General features: G+C 45.1%; 1 protein-coding gene across 12 annotated transcripts in view; it reads left to right on the top strand.

Annotated features, from left to right (window-relative positions):
- The window catches only part of kmt2e (lysine (K)-specific methyltransferase 2E), a 28384-nt gene extending 10698 nt beyond the window's left edge, over positions 1-17686 (top strand). Inside the window, exons 1-24 of one of the 12 annotated variants that reach the window (XM_035996098.1) lie at positions 1382-1487; positions 3434-3545; positions 4256-4485; positions 4650-4789; positions 5291-5472; positions 5576-5614; positions 5721-5921; positions 6051-6181; positions 6385-6502; positions 6627-6736; positions 6864-7116; positions 8201-8299; positions 10609-10746; positions 11313-11498; positions 11825-12151; positions 12390-12713; positions 13012-13162; positions 13394-13620; positions 13714-13770; positions 14654-15196; positions 15538-15803; positions 15968-16047; positions 16280-16359; positions 16447-17686. In XM_035996098.1, the coding sequence (XP_035851991.1) occupies positions 4313-4485; positions 4650-4789; positions 5291-5472; positions 5576-5614; positions 5721-5921; positions 6051-6181; positions 6385-6502; positions 6627-6736; positions 6864-7116; positions 8201-8299; positions 10609-10746; positions 11313-11498; positions 11825-12151; positions 12390-12713; positions 13012-13162; positions 13394-13620; positions 13714-13770; positions 14654-15196; positions 15538-15803; positions 15968-16047; positions 16280-16359; positions 16447-17493 (4872 nt within the window). In that variant the 5' untranslated portion in view covers positions 1382-1487; positions 3434-3545; positions 4256-4312 and the 3' untranslated portion in view covers positions 17494-17686. Of the gene's footprint in view, positions 1-1381; positions 1488-3430; positions 3546-4255; positions 4486-4649; positions 4790-5290; positions 5473-5575; positions 5615-5720; positions 5922-6050; positions 6182-6384; positions 6503-6626; positions 6737-6863; positions 7117-8200; positions 8300-10608; positions 10747-11312; positions 11499-11824; positions 12152-12389; positions 12714-13011; positions 13163-13393; positions 13621-13713; positions 13771-14653; positions 15197-15537; positions 15804-15967; positions 16048-16279; positions 16360-16446 lie in introns of those variants that run through there. The other 11 variants (XM_035996090.1, XM_035996092.1, XM_035996091.1 and 8 more) reach the window with 11 other exon arrangements.
- The last annotated feature ends 595 nt before the right edge of the window (positions 17687-18281 follow it).

Genomic DNA, 18281 nt, shown 5'->3' with positions numbered 1-18281 from the left:
GGAGCTGTTGCCATCGGGGGTAGGAGTTAGCCCCTTGCCTCGACTCTCTCACTCACTCACTCACTCTTTGTTCATCCAAGCTCTGCGTCCGATCGCCTGCTGCAGCTTTATTCAAAAGCAGATAACAAGCTTGAAAGGGGCTTCCACCTGCTGCTTCGCAGGTCCCGTCCTGACCAGAGGGACGCAACGTAGCTGAACACACACTTATATACACACACACACACACACACACACACACACACACACACACACACACACACACACACACACACACACACACACACACACACACAGCTCTTTGGTGTATTGTGAGTGGCCAGCCGAGTCTGGGATAGTGTGGCTGGTTACTCACCAGCGAAACAGCGTCATGTCCTTTCCACATCCCCCTGAAGACTGCAGCAGCGTGACCAGCTGTTGGCTAATGCAGTGTGTGTGTCCACAGTGACACACAGAGCCTGGCGTGCGCGCACACGCCGCCAACAGAATACGTAGTGTTGCCATGGCAGCAAGTGGGAGCGCTTTAGGAGTAAAGGCGTTGCCCCTGGCTGTTCAGTGCTGCACTTTTTCTCTCCTGATGTTAATCCCTCCATTCTCCACGCTCGTCCGCTCTGCTTCTTCACTCTCTCCCAGCATGCGTTTGCATTCTTAATAACATCTGTTCTTTTTAAATACTCTTTGACATGTATGAGCTATAAATAGTGCATACCTTAATTTGAACTTAAATTGCCAAAAAAAATCTTTTCATTTCTTACTCCCACTCTTTTCATGTGCATGACACAAGGCTGTACCTGTTCATGTTTGAGTCTGATCATGACCTGTATGTCTGCAACCCTCCGACTTGTACTGTATGTACTCCAACTCTCTTGGCCCTCCTTCCTATTCCCTGGAAAGGAGCCATGATACAAACCCTCTAGCTATGCACACATACATTCAAACACGCTTACTTCCTTCCCACTGAACAAGCTGGCTCACTTGTTTGCCTTCTTTCTGTCTCTCTCACTCATTCACTTGTAGTTCAAACTGAAAGAGTGCAAAAGCCCAATTCTCTTATATATAATTTCCTTCCTTAACCACTTAATGATACATGCCTCGGCCAAATCTTAAATCCATGTATTATAAAATGTAGACTTTGATCTGGTTAATCATTAATGGGAGAAAGTTAGTGAGCCTACTGCACTCTCAAGTATGATTTTTAAATTCTCCCTCTAACTTTTTAAGCCAGGCTCTTTCCATAAACTCAAACAGTTTAGATTGTTCTGTTTGGCAGTTATTCTGTTGTGCATACACTCACAAAAACACACACACACACACACACACACACACACACACACACACACCTTTCCCTGGGTCCGCCTCCAGACCTCATGCATGCACTTAACGTTTTCACTTTAACAGTGAATACTTGAGCGGCAACTCGCACAGGAAGTGTTGCACATTGCTCTTACGGCATGCAACAAGAGTGATAGGGCTGAAAAGGGCTCACGCAGGTATCGTATCACCATTTAACCTTGGGACTCTTATTTAAAATTTAATTTGTGTCATTATCTATATCTCCAAATGTGGCTGGTTCTTCTCACTGTTCTTGTTTTCCGAATAAGAGTTTTGAAATATGGCGGGTATGGAGTCACAGTGTAAGCGAAGCTGAACAGTTTTACATTCTGTTTTAATGTTTTAAATGCTACATGGCCTGTTCAGAGTCCCCATAGTCTTTTGTACCTATCTTACTCTGTATTCCTGAGAGGCTGTTCAGTATGCTTAGTGAGCTTTTCTCTGTTTTTTTGCCTTGTTCACGGAAACTTGTTGTCAGTGACCCTCATGGAGTCAGATTGTATATGGTGTACTTTTAGTGTTGATAGAGACAGAGCATAGTAGGAACCAAGCTCAGCAGCTGTGACATATACCTACACACTAGGTTTTGTATGTCTCCAACCTTGAAGCAGTTTTCTAGCTCTGTGAAAGCAGGAGAATCATGTAATGTTTGAACGCATGATTGAACCATTAACGCATGTGGGTTATCGCACCTTGCTTTCAACTCTCCTTGTATCACAAATGCATCGTGCTTGTCCTGTTTTCCTCTCTTCCTTTTTTCTTCCCTCTTCATACCCGACTGTCTTGTCTCAGGCCATCCGTTTTGCCAGTTCCACTTCCCTCTTCCTCTAGAGCCACCCCCTCAGCAACTGAACAGTAGATTAATCATTTCATAATAAGGGAGGGTTGGTCTCAAACGGCCAAACAGGCTCTCCCCTTAACTGCATTGTGATCCTGGCGAAAGTGGATGTACTGGTTTGGTATGAATACAAGGTTGTGTGCGTGTTGTTTTGTGTGAGTGAGAGACACCATGTTTGTAATAATTGCCTTGTAGATCTGGGTTCAGAGGTACAATTGTCATTTATTTTGACATGTATTATTATTTGTCTCACTCTGTGGCCTGAGTTTTCCACCAAAGGTGGCATGACGATCACTGGTGGAAGAAGTATTCAGATCCTTTTACCTAAGTAAAATAAGGCTGCAACTAATAATTATTTTCATTATTAAATTATCTACTGATTATTTTATAGATTAATCAATTAATAGTTTGGTCTATAGCATGTTAATCCCCGTTTCTCAAAGTAAAATGTGATATCTTAAAATGTCTTGTTTTATCAGTCTAAATCATAAAGATATTTAGTTTAATATGATATTTAACAGAGAAACGCAGGAAATCTCCATATTTGAGAGGCTAAAAACAGCATTTTCTGCCATTTTTGCAGCTCCAAAGTAAAAGAATTATCAATAAAATGTACTTTGGAAAAAAGTATCTAAAGCAAAATGGCCCATTTAACAGATATATAGTAATATGACATACGTTTGTATTTGAAAGAAAAACATCTTCACAAATTTGTATGCATGTATTCCCTAATCTTTATTTTTTATTGTGAAATAACAGATATTTGGGTTATTTAACCATGTGAGAAGAACTACACAGTGCTTTTTTTATCAGTCACAAGCCAAAAAGGCTGGAAACCACCATTTTGTAAGCTTATTACATATTTTTATTTGTGTAAAACCTTGAAAAGTCTAATTCAAGTCTAGTAATCTAGTAATTATGACTGATGCCTGATAAATGTAATGATGTTAAAAGTCCAATATTTACCCTTGAAATGCAGTGCAGTAGAGGCGTAAAGTAGCATAAAATGGATATATATAGTTACGTTCCACCACTGGGTGTGCATTGGCCTTCTGCCCCCTGGCCCTACACAGTGTTACTGTCTATATTCTTGCCACTATACCTCCGTGTCACCACCAGTAGCTACCCTGCTTCCCTGCTAAGCCTACTGACGCACACACACTTCCTCACACTGTTGGAGGGAAACAATTTATCTGTGTAACCTTGTTATCAGAGTTTTAGAGTGTACAGTAATGTGTGTCCTTTGTTTGTGTTGCTGCTCAGCAGACCAGAATCGGTGGAGGCCAGCCCTGTGGTGGTGGAAAAGTCCAGCTACCCACACCAGATCTACAGCAGCAGTTCTCACCATTCCCACAGTTACATTGGCCTGCCTTACGCTGTGAGTACACACACTGTTCTTCCTTCTCACCCTATTACAAATAACCTACACACCTTTAGCCCTCCCTCTCTGTTAATCATTGAGTGCAACATGAATACCCCCCCATTACGGCTGACGTAGAACATTGACTTGTAATAAACTGGTTCACTCAATCTTGGTGACATAGGAAATTAAAGCTACGATGGGGTTGGTTGATCAGGTGATCGGCAAAAAATGAATCAGCAACTATTTCGATAATCTATTAATTGTTTAAGCAAACATGGCAAAGATTTGAAAGTCCCATCTTCTCAAGTGTGAGAATTTGTTGCTTTTCCTTGTTTTACATTATAGTTTATGTACAATTTTTTTATAGTATATTATGTTTTTGTTTTGGGCAAAACAAGACACTTGATGACATCAACATCGGCTTAAGGAAATTGTGACGGGTATTTACTGTTTTCCGATGTTTGATTAATGATTATTTAAAAGAATATTGGCAGATTGATCGATAATGAAAATCAGTAGTTGCAGCCGTATAGGAAACATTAACTATATTATTCACTGTATTTCTGTAATACAACACTTTAAGTTTTAGATTTAAGTTTTATTCCGCTTGTCCTTACCCTCACAAATGCTGCACATTTTGGTGATTTTGCTTTGTGAATTATCACTATACTAAACTGTTATTTACCTACACCACATAACCCCCCTATCTGCCATCCTTTCATCAGGATCATAACTATGGGGCGCGGCCCCCACCCACTCCACCGGCCTCCCCGCCCCCCTCCATGTTGATCCGACAAGGAGAGGGGGGGTTGTTTGTTCCAGGGGGCCAGGACGAAGCATCCAGGGGTACCACGCTCAGCACCTCGGAGGATGGCAGCTACGGGGCTGACATCACCCGCTGCATCTGTGGCTTCACCCACGATGACGGCTACATGATCTGCTGTGACAAGTGCAGGTAAGAGCCCAGTTGACACGTCATTATTCACCAGATCTTTTTCATGATCTTTAAGTAGCTAAGTAGTTTGATGACTCAAACGTTTGTGGCCCAAAGTTGTAGTTAACATTGACTTTGAACTGTGATTTAAAAGCTTGTTAAAATCCTTGGATATTATTTTCTAGTGCCTGGCAGCATATAGACTGCATGGGCATCGACAGGCAGAACATTCCTGAGACCTACCTGTGTGAACGCTGCCAACCACGACACCTAGATAGAGAGAGGGCCATCCTGCTGCAGACCAGGAAACGAGAATGTTTGTCTGGTAAGCAAGACTACACAGATGGATATATAGGCTATCTTCTTTATAAATATTGCTTTAGACCTTAATCCTTTAGTTTACCTTTTGTTACTTGACACAAAATTGGATAAAACACAGAGTAGGTGGTTGTTTTGAGAGCTGCATCACCCACTGCATGTAGTAAGACGTTTTCTATGAAGGCTTAACATAGATCTTTTAGTTCTGCTTTTACTGGCCTCCTTGCTGCAGTAAATGGCCATATTGTTAGTAAATCCAGCAGGTTGTAGTCAGGATGCATCCCCCCCACCCCTGCAGGTCAGGCCAATTTCACTCAGCCTGAGCCTGGGACACCCTGACACCTGCTGGCCAAGAAGCAAATTCCTTTTCCAATCTGTGCTGTAACATACCTCATCTTCTATTATTGTAACATGGCTAGCTCTTTTTTTTTTTTGCCTGCTGCAGCTCTTTATAGCTTTGTTCAGTACTCCCTCCTATTAACTTGTATGTATTTGTTTGCGTATTCAGATGGGGACACCAGTGCTACGGAGAGTGGAGATGAGGTGCCGCTAGAGCTCTACTCCACCTTCCAACACACGCCTACCACCATCACCCTCACTACTGGGCGCCTTGGCAATAAGCAGACTGATAAAAAACGCAAAAAGAGTGGTGATAAAGAGCCTCCAGCATCCTCTGCCAGAGCTAAGAAGGTCAGGTTTGACTAATTAATTTATAATGAACCGAGTCAAAGCACATTATGTATTATATGCTTGAATTTCAATTAACATTAAAGTTTCAATTTCTTTTTGCCAGGCCTTCCGAGAGGGATCCAGAAAATCCTCCAGAGTGAAGGTAAACTCACAGAGCCATTGTGTTCAGAGTCCTGTAGTCGTCTTCTGTCAAAACTTGAGCCATATTTACCAACAACTATCTTGTTTTTATGTTGTTTTTTTCTCAGGGTGCAGCTCCAGAGCAGGAGCCGACAGATCACCTGTCTCTGTGGGAGAACAAGATCAAGACGTGGATGGAGCGCTATGAGGAGGCCAGCAGCAATCAGTACAGTGAGGACGTCCAGGTCCTGTTGCGTGTTAAAGAGCAAGGCGACGGCAAGAGCCTGGCATACAACACGCACCCCGCTTCTTTCAAACCGCCTGTGGAGGTATAAACAGTCTGTACAGTAAAGTCAGATGTCCAAACTCACCCACCCTTAAAATCTTTTAGTGTAGTAATTGACTGTGTAGCCTGCCCCAGATCTGTACTCATGTCTGACTGTCTCTCTCTCTTTCAGAGTCAAGTTCAGAAGAACAAGAAGATCCTCAAGGCGGTGCGAGACTTGGCCCCAGACTCCCTCATCATTGAGTACAGGGGAAAGTTCATGCTTCGACAGCAGTTTGAAGCCAACGGGTACTTCTTCAAGAGGTCAGGATGCTAGTCACTTACCAAAAGGATATCTCCTTGGAGTTCTTTTTTTATGAATGTAAATGGAATATTACTGCATTTTCAGGCAACAAATTAGCGTGGGGACTTGGGATGGATAGCTATGCATTGTAGTTCATTACAGTGTGGTTTTTTTAATGTGAATTATTAACGCATGTATTGACCTTACTTGTTTCCCTCTTTAGGCCATACCCATTTGTGTTATTTTATTCTAAATTCGACGGACTGGAGATGTGTGTGGACGCTCGCAGCTTTGGCAACGAGGCCCGCTTCATCCGTCGCTCCTGCACTCCTAATTCTGAAGTAGGTAAACCTCCCAAAAAACGGGATGACTAGATTAATCTTGCCTATTTTAATTAAGCCAGCCCTTACTTTCTGCACCCATCAATGATTTGTCTTCGCTAATGTTTTGCTTAACCTTCCCCAGGTGCGGCACGTCATTGAGGATGGTATGTTGCATTTATACATCTACTCATTGAGGCCGATCACCAAAGGCACAGAGATCACCATTGGTTTTGATTATGACTATGGCAGCTGGTGAGTTATAAGGAGTGAATTTAGCAAGTTGCATGCAGAACCACAGTAGCAAAGCAAGATCATTTCGCCTTCTAACTTCATATTTTGCTCTCTTCTTTTTGTGTGTCTTTCTCTTTAATATTTGCAGTAAATACAAGGTGGACTGTGCCTGTGTGAAGGGGAACCAGGAGTGCCCGGTGCTCAAGCACAACCTAGAACCCACAGAGAACCTGGGCTCTGTGGGCCGGCGACGAGGGAGCCGCAAGGACAAGGAGACGGTCCGGGAGGACCAGGGCCAGAACCAGAACATGGGTTTGGACGGCGAGGGGAAGAGCAAGAGCGTAGGCGACGGCAAACAGAGGAAACTCTCTCCTCTCCGCCTCTCCATCTCAAACAACCAGGCAAGATTACACTTTTATGAACATCACACTTAATGCATCCAATCTCATCCTTCTTTAATCACATGTTACATGTTTAGACTTTGTCTAATATAGCATATTTTTTGTTAACATACATTACCCTTGTAATTGCATGCAATTTTGTTTGATCTTTGTTAAATGTTTTGTGCATGTGTTTTCCATTGTTAGTCACTCTACTTTTCCCATCATCCATTTATGCATTCACCTTTGCCCCCCAACTAATAATTTTGACAGCATAACTCAAATTTACTGTCCCTGCACGACACTTTTGCAATACACTTTTGTGCAACCTGTCTGGCAGAGATGTGTTGCAGTGTATTACCCTTTTGTGCAACACACTCAGAGAATGGCGTTTCTCTCGGATGTGTTAACAGCAACAGGATTTTTCCTCTGTTGTCCGTTCCAGAAAAGCAATTTTCACTAGCCATGACCGAGCCAAATTGTTATAAATTCGGTTCATTCAGCAGTTTGAAATCAAAGAAATGTTGTTAGTGTGAAACTGTATTTAATAAAATGTGGTGCTTGATCATTCAGCACTCAGTCCAGTGTGTCACATAGCTTTAGACTGTGGTTCTACCCCCAAATGTTTTGCCGAGTTGTGTCACAGCTCAAAGGAAGAAAGGCGAGATGAGACGTCCCGACAGGAGATAGAATGGTCTAAAAGTCATCGCTATTACAACCCTACGTTCACACTGAAGGCAGGGCAGGGTATGTCAGTTGCTAAATGGTTCATTCTGTCAGAGGGTGCTGGGACAGCATGGAGTGTGCTCACAGTGGAACACATACTATGAGGTGCATATGCAGAATCATTAACCATCATTTATGAACGACAGGGTGCTGGTGAGACCAAAGACAAATTCTGAGCATGTGTGTTTTGTGCACAGACTGACCTCTAAAAAAAACAGTTACTTCCCTGTATATTTCAGGTTACTTCCCCTGCCCCTCTCCCCCTCCCTCACCCCACCTCTCCTCCCCTCCCCTCTTACCTGTCTCCCTCTAGTCTGTAGCCAGACTAACTGATCAGCCGTGATAAAGCGCCATACCCCCCTCTCCCCTCCTCTTACAGGATCCTGAGTTATATGAGGATCTAGAAGACAAAACCTCCATTAGCAATGAAGTAGAGATGGAGTCAGAGGAGCAGATTGCAGAGAGGAGGAGGAAGATGGTAAGTGTGCCAAGCTAGGGGCTACAGCGTTTTTTTTTTTTGCCACCCAGCAGAAAGAGTGAAAATAAAAATAAGCCTGTCCCCTGTTGCTCCCGGTGTGGTGGACCTAACTATTTGTCTGCTATTGGGGCTGTGGCTTGGATAGGAGCAGCTGTCCTCTACCTCCCTTCCATTAAACTACACTCCTCTTCATCACTTATCTACTGCTCGTGCTCCCACCTCTGTCAATGCCCTTGTTTGTGTTTTGCTCAGTCCTATTTGTTTTTTCTCCCTCCTGCAGCTTTGGCCTCTACTTCACAGCACTTAGGCTATGTGCTTGTCAGTCATTACACAGTGGCATTTATTTTCCTCATTTGTTGCCATCTTTTCTCCAGCATATTAGAAAATGAATAGGCCTCCAGTGCCACATGCCTGTTTACAACACCTTCTCCTGTCAGTGGGATGTGGCATGTTGTGTCGTCATGCCAGCTGAAACTCTCCCCCAGTGTGCATTAGTTTGAGTATAGCTCTCCTCTCACCTTCATTGCGCCTAGAAGTTTTAAATGGCCAATTACTGGTTCAACCACTCCCCTGCCAAATAGCCTTATGTCCCTGAGAGATGGGATCAAGCACACATACACACAGGCGAGCATGGTACACTACACACACACACTCTGGAAATTACCCTGCAGTCAGCTTCATTTCACACAGTGGACTCAAGGTGTAAAGTGCTGACTCATCTTTGGCCAAAATACAGTTCTGCTAATCGGCCAGAGAGGGATAGATAGATAGATAAAGAGAGGGAGGGGGTGGCAGAGAGAGAGCGAGAGTGAGGAGGGGCTTCAGAGGGTAGGGCCTTGTTGCCAGGGCCATATTGACTTTTGAAGATCCAATAGGCTGGTTTCTATGAAATGTGGCCCAGGAGAAAGCTCTGCTGCTGGGTCAAAGAAGTGTGCATTCACAAACTGACGATCACAAGCGTAGTATGTGCATGTGGGTGTTGTAAATCTATGCTGCGACAAGGTGCGGGGGAGATAACGTTGTGTGGTGGCATGATATTTTCCCTACTTAAACAATAGTCCCTATTGTTTTAAAAGGCACCCTGGATCATCCTGGTTTGCCTGTGTCGACAAAATCTTGGTTTACTAGTGGCATTTTGTGCCTGGTAGTGCCTCAAGTCTGCGTTCGACCTGGCTGCGAAACAAATTGGGGATAATAAAGTTGTTTTTAGGTCCATCTATTAGCTATACCTGCTTATCCTTGAGGGTTGTAGGGGACCTGTAGCCATTCACAGCTGACATTGGGTGAGAACCCTTGACCGGGTCGCCAGTCAATCACAGTGCTGACAGATAGAGATTAACCAATTAACCTAATTTTCCTCCCCTTGGACTGTGGGAGGAAACCAGAACACCTGGAGGAAACCCACGCAGGCACGGGGAGAACACAAGAACGCACAGAAAAGGCCCCAGGTTCGCAGGTTCGAACCAAGTGTGAGGCTGCTGTGAGACGACAGTGCTAACCACTGCACCACCGCAGGTTGTTTTTAGGTGATTGGTGCACATGTGTTTTTTTTTTGTTTTGTTTTTTTTTGCAGCAAAACCATAAACAACCTTTGGCCATATTTTTTTTTTTTTTTTTTTTTTTTTTTTTTTGGACAGAGTCCCATGTGCACGTGTGTGTTGTTTTGTTTCATAAACTGTATTAAAAAATTGTGCACCAACTAGTGTAATCTTCTGATTGGTCGGTGGGTCGAAGCAGCAGTAACATTGTGAGAATTTTGGTGCTAAATTTCAGATACTTTGAGAATTTTGCCATGGGTGTGTTTGGTCTCCAAAGCTCCAAATAGGACATGTTTCAGAGAGTGCAATCTAGGACCACCGTTTTGGATTGAAGACTAAAGATTTTACCATTTTCCCTCGTCACAGCCTAAATTTGCAGTTTAAAGAGGCCATAACGAGCTTGTATTGTTATATAATAGAGAGGTTGTTTATAAGGATGAAAACCCTTGAAGTGGTGTGGCAGGTGTGAACCTCAACAATGTACAACATCAGCTATTTGATAAAATAGTCCTAACCTAGATGTCGTTAGGAATGAGTTAATTTATTTGGCAGTTTTGTGGTGTCATTAGAGCATTCCTGAAGTAGCCCCATAGTTACCAGTATCCTCAATAGTAGGTAATTACAAAGTCCAACACCTACGGTACCTGACACAGGCCTATTTTGTACCACCTGAAGATCAGCGAGTGTCTAGCCCTGTCCAGTGTTTGTGAAGCCTTGTTTAAGGGGGACATGTCTCTTCTAAACTGGGCTGTCTCTTTATTGAACATTCAGGCCAACCCAGCGGAGCAGTCCCATCTCCCTGTCGGGGCGGCTTCCAGCTGGAAGGGACTGATACACAAGGAGGTAAACTTTCATAGCCAACCCTACTCCACCCATCTACCAGCCTCCCCATCCCCAAATCTCCCAGAGGTGACTGACTTACAAGCGTACTAACTGTCCCATCTTTACAGACACCTGTCTTTAGCCTGATCTCTCAGCAATATGTCTGTTGTTTCAGTATGTTATGTGGTATGAATATCTTTTCATAGGGGTGTTCTGACTGAAGATAGCTCTTTGGGTTTTTTTTGGTGGAGGTAGAGCTGGGGTTATTTGTGGCACAAACATGCATATAGGAACACATTAGACATGCAACCTCCTGGTTTGTCAGGGTTTAATTGTAAAGCTCTTTGTCCGTTAAGGTAGAAAAGCTCTATATAAATGTAGACCATTTACATCCTCACATTTTTCTGTTGCTCCTGCCTGACCATCTCTCTGGTTCGTTTCTCTTATTGTGAAAGCGAGGGGTCACTTTTACACCTTTCTTTCACTCTGCACTTTGCAAAGCTAGATGGGCTTTTGCTGTGTAGTACACATTAACCCGTTGTCTCGCTACCTCTGGGGCTATGTGGGATAGTAGTACTCCATGGACTAATGTCTCTGCTCCCTCTTCCCGTCCCATCACCCCTCCTCTGAACCCCACGCCTATCTCTCTGCAGACAAGAGAAGAGAGGAAGATGGAAGCCATCCTGCAAGCCTTTGCCCGAATGGAGAAGAGGGAGAAACGTAGAGAGCAGGCCCTGGAAAGAATCGGTAGCGTCAAGACAGAGGTTGGGGGCCGCAGTGACATCAAGGACGAGCATCCAGCCACACCAGAGATGGTAGATTCTCCAGTTGTCATGCAGGTGAGAGCATGGAGACACAAAAACCCTCATGTTTTGTGTTCTTTTGAAAGCTTTAGCAATAGACTGCAGAAGTCTGGCCACTTTTTTTTAAAGCTATATTGTGTTCTACCAGCCTCCCCCCCCAAAAGTATTCTCACAATTCTTTTATTAGATTTTCTAGAGAGGAAAAAACACTGCATATGAGCAATAAAGCACTCGTAAATGCTGGTGGAACAGTGATATACATCAAACTATCAAGGAAAAAATCTGACCAGGGGGGCTTGTTTGTGGGCACATTTTTTACTTTTGCATCATTTTAATAGATACAAACACTGTCTTTCTCATAGCCACTTCTGGAGGTGAAAGAGGAGCCAGGATTAAAGCCGGCCAAGGTCAAAAGCTCAAGGAACAGGAAAAGTTTCTCAAGGAACCGCACGCACATCGGCCAACAGCGCCGGCGAGCTCGCACCATCAGCACCTGTTCTGACTTGGCCCCTGGCTCTCCGACTGAGTCTCTGGAGCCTCTGACCAATGAAGCACCTGAAGGAGAGACGCCCGCTGCACCAGAGCCGGAGTCCATCCCTGCCGAAGCACCAGACAGCAGCCCTCCGCACAGCAGCTCACCTGCACCTGACAGAAACCGCAATGGGAGCAAGAACTTCAAAACTAAAAAGGTACGTCCATAGCAATATTTCTGCATGGTCAACAGCAATGTCACCATTACTGAGCAGTTGTGTGGTTGTTCGACACCTATACTTTCTTTTGTCTTATATCAGGGTCTTGCAACTTTAACTCTTTAAAATTAAGCTACTTTGTAAACAAAAATGTTTTAATAGCTAATGTTTTTTGAAAATGTACACATCATATGTAAACATCATATTAAACCAATTTATTGTACGGGAAACCCTACAGATCTTCTTAAACTCTTTTCAACAGCACTTTGTGAGTGAGTGGGTGGGAGAGAAGCAGCAGGACAGTGGTGCAGTGCGAACCCCAGAGCCAGCCCCAGAGCGACCGCTGAGAATAAGCAGTGACCCTGAAGTACTCGCCACGCAGCTAAATGCCCTACCAGGCATGGCCTGCTCTCCACAGGTCTACAGCACGCCCAAACACTACGTCCGCTTCTCGTCCCCATTCCTGGCAAACCGCAGCCCCTCCACTCCTGGAGTCCCCACTGGGAGAAGGCGTTCCAGAGAACTGCCAGAAACACCGCCAACCACTGGCTCCTGCAAGAAGGTACAGAGTCCTGCTTTAGAAATGTGCCCATTTGGCTTTGATGCCAATGGAAAAAATTTACATGCAGCCAGTTTTGGAACCTCATATGGATTTGTCCTTAGATTAAAAATTATTAAGTTCTCCCAAGTTGACTATGCCTTTCCATCCATCTTTAGCTGAAGTGTAACTGTATAACTGGTCGCTTGTAAAGTGTCCTGCAATGAGGAAGGAAATTTCACTATTATCAGGAGAGACAAAGTCTATCAGTACTTGGCTGCTTCCATTGTTAAGTTACTGAACCTTTTAATCTTTCTTACAGCGATGGTTGAAGCAGGCTCTAGAGGAGGAGGGCTCCACCAGCCCAGCCAGACGACCGAGCCTCCTCATGCCCAGCGAGGGTCCTCTCAGCCCCCTCGTTAACGGAGACTCTGACAGCCCTCTACCCTACAATGGTACCTGCTCACTACCAGGTAGGTAGCCAGCACTCAGTCTGGTGCAACATTAACGTGTCTGACCACACAAAATGAGACAAATTCCAGGTTGAAAACAAAGATTTAAGACTCTAATACTTATACTAGAAGTAGAAAGTTTTTCACACCACGTTGTACCAATAACTACATCAACATAAGAAGTGCAAAAACTATATTGGAAAATATTGGCTGAATGTTCAGCTAAAGCACACACAATATTTCTTCCTACAGAGTTGCCCACACCTTTGAAAAAGCGGCGCTTGAGTCCGTTGGATGCCTGTATGTCCGAGAGCTCAACACCCTACGGCTCCCCTTGTGCCACGCCCACCAGGTCAGACCCATTGGAGACACCCACAACACCCATCTTACTGACTACTCCTCCACGTCCTCGAACCGAGGAGCCAAGTACAGAGCCCCTTTCCAGCACCCCAACACAGACACTTAATGCCCTTCAGGAGGTAAGGCTGTCCATATGGAAATTCTATGGAGATTGCAAATTTGTTTACATGAGAAAAAGAACTGGAGTGACCGAGTTTGTTCTTGTTACACAGAGTGAATCTTCAGTGGAAAGCTCCCCAGAGGTCAGCCGGAAACCCAGTGTGCAAGAGGTGAGTGAAGGACAAAGCAAAGATTGATTTTTTTATTTATTTTTATTTATTTATTTTCACAAAGGTTAGGGTTCAATGATTATCAGATTTAATTGTTGATCAGGTCAACAACTTAATTAGTAGTTCCAATTTTTTATTCATCAGTAGAGATCATCATATATTTTTAAATAAAAAAAAAAATGACTTGTCTAGCGAATGTATTTATTTTGAGTAATTTTAATAACAGGAAATTTCAACCATTATTTAAAAGTTACTACTAAGGTTGTCATAATACCAACATTTTAAACTTTGATACAATACTAGTATTAAAAAAAACTCGATACCTCTGGCGATACTACAGCAAAAAGGAAAGAAAGTCCTGTGCACACAAAATGTATTACAAACTTCACACAGTGCTGGTACAAAAAATTCCCTTCTAGATGGCAGAAGGGTACTTAACATAAAAAGTTTGTTTGTCAGAGATATCGAGTTACACTTGAATGCACCAAAAAGTCCCGTCCAAGCCTCACAGGCTTTACCGTCCATTTGATTACATAACTTATGTGGAAGGCAAAATGTTGTCACATCGTGACTTTAGGGAAGCTGGAGCATTTTCCAGTTCTGTTGTTTTTCCCAGTCATCTCCGACTCCGGCTGTGGCCATGGTTTCTCGAAAATTGCAACTCCAGGCCACCGGTAAGCTAACGCTGTGTCATTACGTCAACAAGATGGAATATTGCCGTTCTCATATTTATATTTATCTTTATCATATTAAAGGTTATACCAGTATTATTGTGAACAATATGATATGGCACACCCCTAGTGGAGATAGTGTAAGGTTTTAAATGCAAATCCTATCCTTATTATGACAGTCCCCTGATGTTGATTCCTCCCTCTTTTCCTAGGCCGATCGCCCCCCTTCGTTGGTCTCCTCTCCCAGTGCAAGGGCTCCCAGTATAGATGGACTCCCGACAGAAGCCAAGGTGTCAGTTCCTGAGAGTCCACAGCCTCCAGCTGCTGAGTCTGTGGACTTTGGAGAGGACAGGGCAGATGGTGTGGTTGTAGAGGGCAGTGAGGCTTCCTCATCTGCAGAAACATGTGCTTCCTCTTTTCCTGGCTGGATAAAAAGCCCAGACAGAGGCCCGACTGGACCAGCTGGCCTGAACTTTTCTCCAGTCAATTCAAACTTACGGGACCTCACCCCCTCACACACCCTGGAGCCTCTGGTAGCTCCCTTCAGGCCTGAGGCTGCAGCTGGGGCTGCAGCAGGGTCCACCGCAGGAACAGTGTCATTGGTTGCCTCCCAGGCCCCCTTCAGTGAAGGCCAGGGGCAGCTCTTTTACCCCTGCTCTGAGGAGGGAAGTACACTTGCCTTCTCACGCTCACTGAATGGGGATGGCTCTGGCGAAGGAGGAGGGTCAGCGCAGAACCCCCCACAAAAGAAAAAGGTGAGTGAGCAGTGCTAAACAGAATGTATGTTAGGAGAGGATGCAATATATTGTGAGATAATTAAGAAAATCAAGAATAACTAATAGAATTGCTGTACATAAGGTGATGTTAATGAGTACAGTTACACTGACTGTACTGGTGTATGGGGCATCATTGTCTAGGCCTGTTTTCTGTCACATCCTTTCTTGGCCATTTGGATTTAGTGATCTCAGGAGATGCATTGACTCACACTGTTCTTTGTGTGAGTTACTGTCCAAATGCTGCCCTCTACTGGTTTAACACAAGACATTGTCTTTGTTCATAAATGACATTGAGGTTCTGGTTCTGCATCATCTCCCAGGTTTCCCTGCTAGAATACAGGAAACGTCAACGCGAAGCTCGTCGCAGCGGCTCCAAGACCGAGTGCAGCTCTCCTGTTTCCACCTTGCCACCTTTGACTGTGGACGCCTTCCCTGTTGCGCTAGAGACCACCAGTGAACCTCCTCTACCTCCTGCTCCCACTCCTCTCTGCAACACCATCACCACCACTGTAAAAGAGCCCCAGACAAGTGAGGAGGCAGAGGCGCCTGGAGAGAAAGGGGAGAAAGAAGGAGGAGAGGGACAGTGGTATGTGTTTTTAAATGTACTTCTACTTAAAAACAATTAGGAACCTTTTGTTATTAGTCAGTTGTCATTCATGTTAGCTTATCTAGTATGTACTGTACCACTTAATGTGTTACTACCAGGAATTAGATTGTGATGATCCCAATGTTTTTATCAATGTTTTTTAGGACGTCGTCCACTTCTGTAGAGCAGGCCCGAGAACGCAGCTACCACAGAGCTCTGCTGCTCAGCAAAGACAAAGACACAGGTGAGAATTATGACTCTCAATCAACTGCATTAAAGGAATAGTTTGACATTTTGGGAAAAATGCTTATTTGCTTTCTTGCCGAGAGTTAGATGAGAATAAATACCACTCTCATATCTGTCTGTTTAATGTAAAGCTGTAGCCAGGAAATGGTTATCTTAGCATAAAGACTGAAAGCAGTGGGAAACAACCAGGATGTTTTTTTTAACATTAACCTTTTTTACCCTCTTTTTAGATGTTGAGACAGAAGGTGGAGATACACCTGCACTGAGAGATTGCCCATCTCCAAGTCTTCAAAAGACCCCAACCCACACAGTAAGTCAATATTACTCACTTGAAGATCTGTCTCATCTCAGCAAGTTATCAACAAGTGTTTGACTCTTTCTCTCTGTTCCCTCACAGCCCTGCTCTCCTGGTCCTCTTGCCCAGCCTCCCAGTCGGCCAGCGAAGGAGGAAGACGCTGACAGTCAGCCTCGGACGCCAAATCCGACCAGCCAGCCACCGAGCAAGCCTGCAGCACCCAAGCCGGCTCCTTTGACCCCCACGAAGCTGCATCCCACCCCATTACCCTCCTCTCCTGTCCACTACCCTGGACCCTCCCTCCTCCACTCTCCCAAACCTCAGCCCCAGGGCTCTCCCTACCGCAGCCAGAGGGCGCTGTTCTCTGCTCAGTCTCAAAACCAACCCCAGCAGCCCCAGGCTCAGACTGGCCCAGCTCCTTTCCCCCAGTATAACACACAGAGTGCTCCACCACCACCTCCCCCTCCTCCACCAGCACCACCGGCCTCCACAGCATATTTTCCCAGCCAGAGCCCCTCACCTGCTGGACCTTTTCCTGGGTTTAAACCTGCTGTCACAACCCCTTATCCTCCTGGTTCTCAGCCCTTGATGCAGACTATTCCCCACAGCATGCACTATCAGAGCTCAGCTGCTCCACCGCCGCCTCCTCCTCCGCCCCCACACCCGATGCCCGGCCCCACCCTGCTGCACGTCAACCTGCAGCCTCCTCCCATTCAGCAGCACCAGCTCATGCTGACCACCGCACCTCCTCCACCTCCTCCCCCACAGGGCCAGACCTCCCAGCAGCAGCAGCAGTCCCCTGCTGGCAGCACCCTGCTGTCGCTCACCCCTCCCCCGCCTCCTCCTCCGCCTCCCCCAGCTCCCTCGACCAACGCCCCGATGCAGCCCCACCATTTTCAGAACTTAGGGGCTTTTCAGCCGGCGTTGTTGCACCCTGGTGCTGCCACTAACCCTTCAGTGCCCCCATCGACGTACCCCCCACCCCTTCAGCAGACTGGACTGCCTCCACCTCCCCCTCCTCCTCCCCAACAGACTCAACAAGGCCAGGCCCAGGCCGCTGCCTCCCAGATGCCTTCTGGGACTCGTGGAGCTCCTGCGTCCTCGACCCCCTTCCACAGCTCGGGGTACCTGAGCACAGGGTGGCACTGACCGCCCTCTCTGCTGTCAGCCCCCAGCAGCCCCTGAGAACTCGGCTCGAGAGGGGCGTGTATTATAAGCTGTAGATATGTTTTCTATATACCTGAACACATGGCCAGTGGAAAAACAGCTGATTGTGGGATAAATGGATGCTTTTTAAAAAAACAAAAAAATAACATGGACAGAAAAATCTAGAAAAAAGGACAGTGAAATGATCTTCAAGACAAACTGTATGAATCTGAAGATGGACAATCTCCCCGGTGCTCATAGCCCTCTCTCTCTGGCCTCCGTTAGTTTTTATATATCCTTCATGTGATGGAGCGGAAAGATCTTGTTCTGTGTCTTGTTTGGACTCCCGTTGTAAGGCCCCGCACTTTTGTTTATCAGTGGACATTCCAGCCTATATGCCCCTCCCCCCTTCCTCCTCCTCTTCCTTCTTTGTCACTTATTCCTTTTACTTCCAATTCTCTCGTCTGTTGTCGGCTCTCTACACCATTTATTTGTTTTAATCTAGTGGCTCATTATAGCAAAGATAAAGCTTTTTGTATAGAGAAAAAAAAAAACACTTATTTTTTTTATTCCTCTGTCTAACAACAAATATCTGTTCACCGCTGCAGATTCAGAAAAGACCCATTTCTGGGAGCCTGCCTCACCACCTTGGGAGGTTGCACTTGCACACTGTGTGTGTGTGTGTGTGTGTGTGTGTGTGTGTGTGTCTGTGTCTGTGTCTGTGTCTGTGTGTGTCTGTGTCTGCTTAAAGGAGGAAAGTGTGTGTGTGTCTGCTTAAAGGAGGAAAGTGT

This window comes from Sander lucioperca, chromosome 20, assembly GCF_008315115.2.
Source record: "Sander lucioperca isolate FBNREF2018 chromosome 20, SLUC_FBN_1.2, whole genome shotgun sequence".
Taxonomy (NCBI): Eukaryota; Metazoa; Chordata; class Actinopteri; order Perciformes; family Percidae; genus Sander; species Sander lucioperca.
Note: the sequence above shows the minus strand (reverse complement) of the source record. Positions and strands in the feature narration are given on the sequence as shown.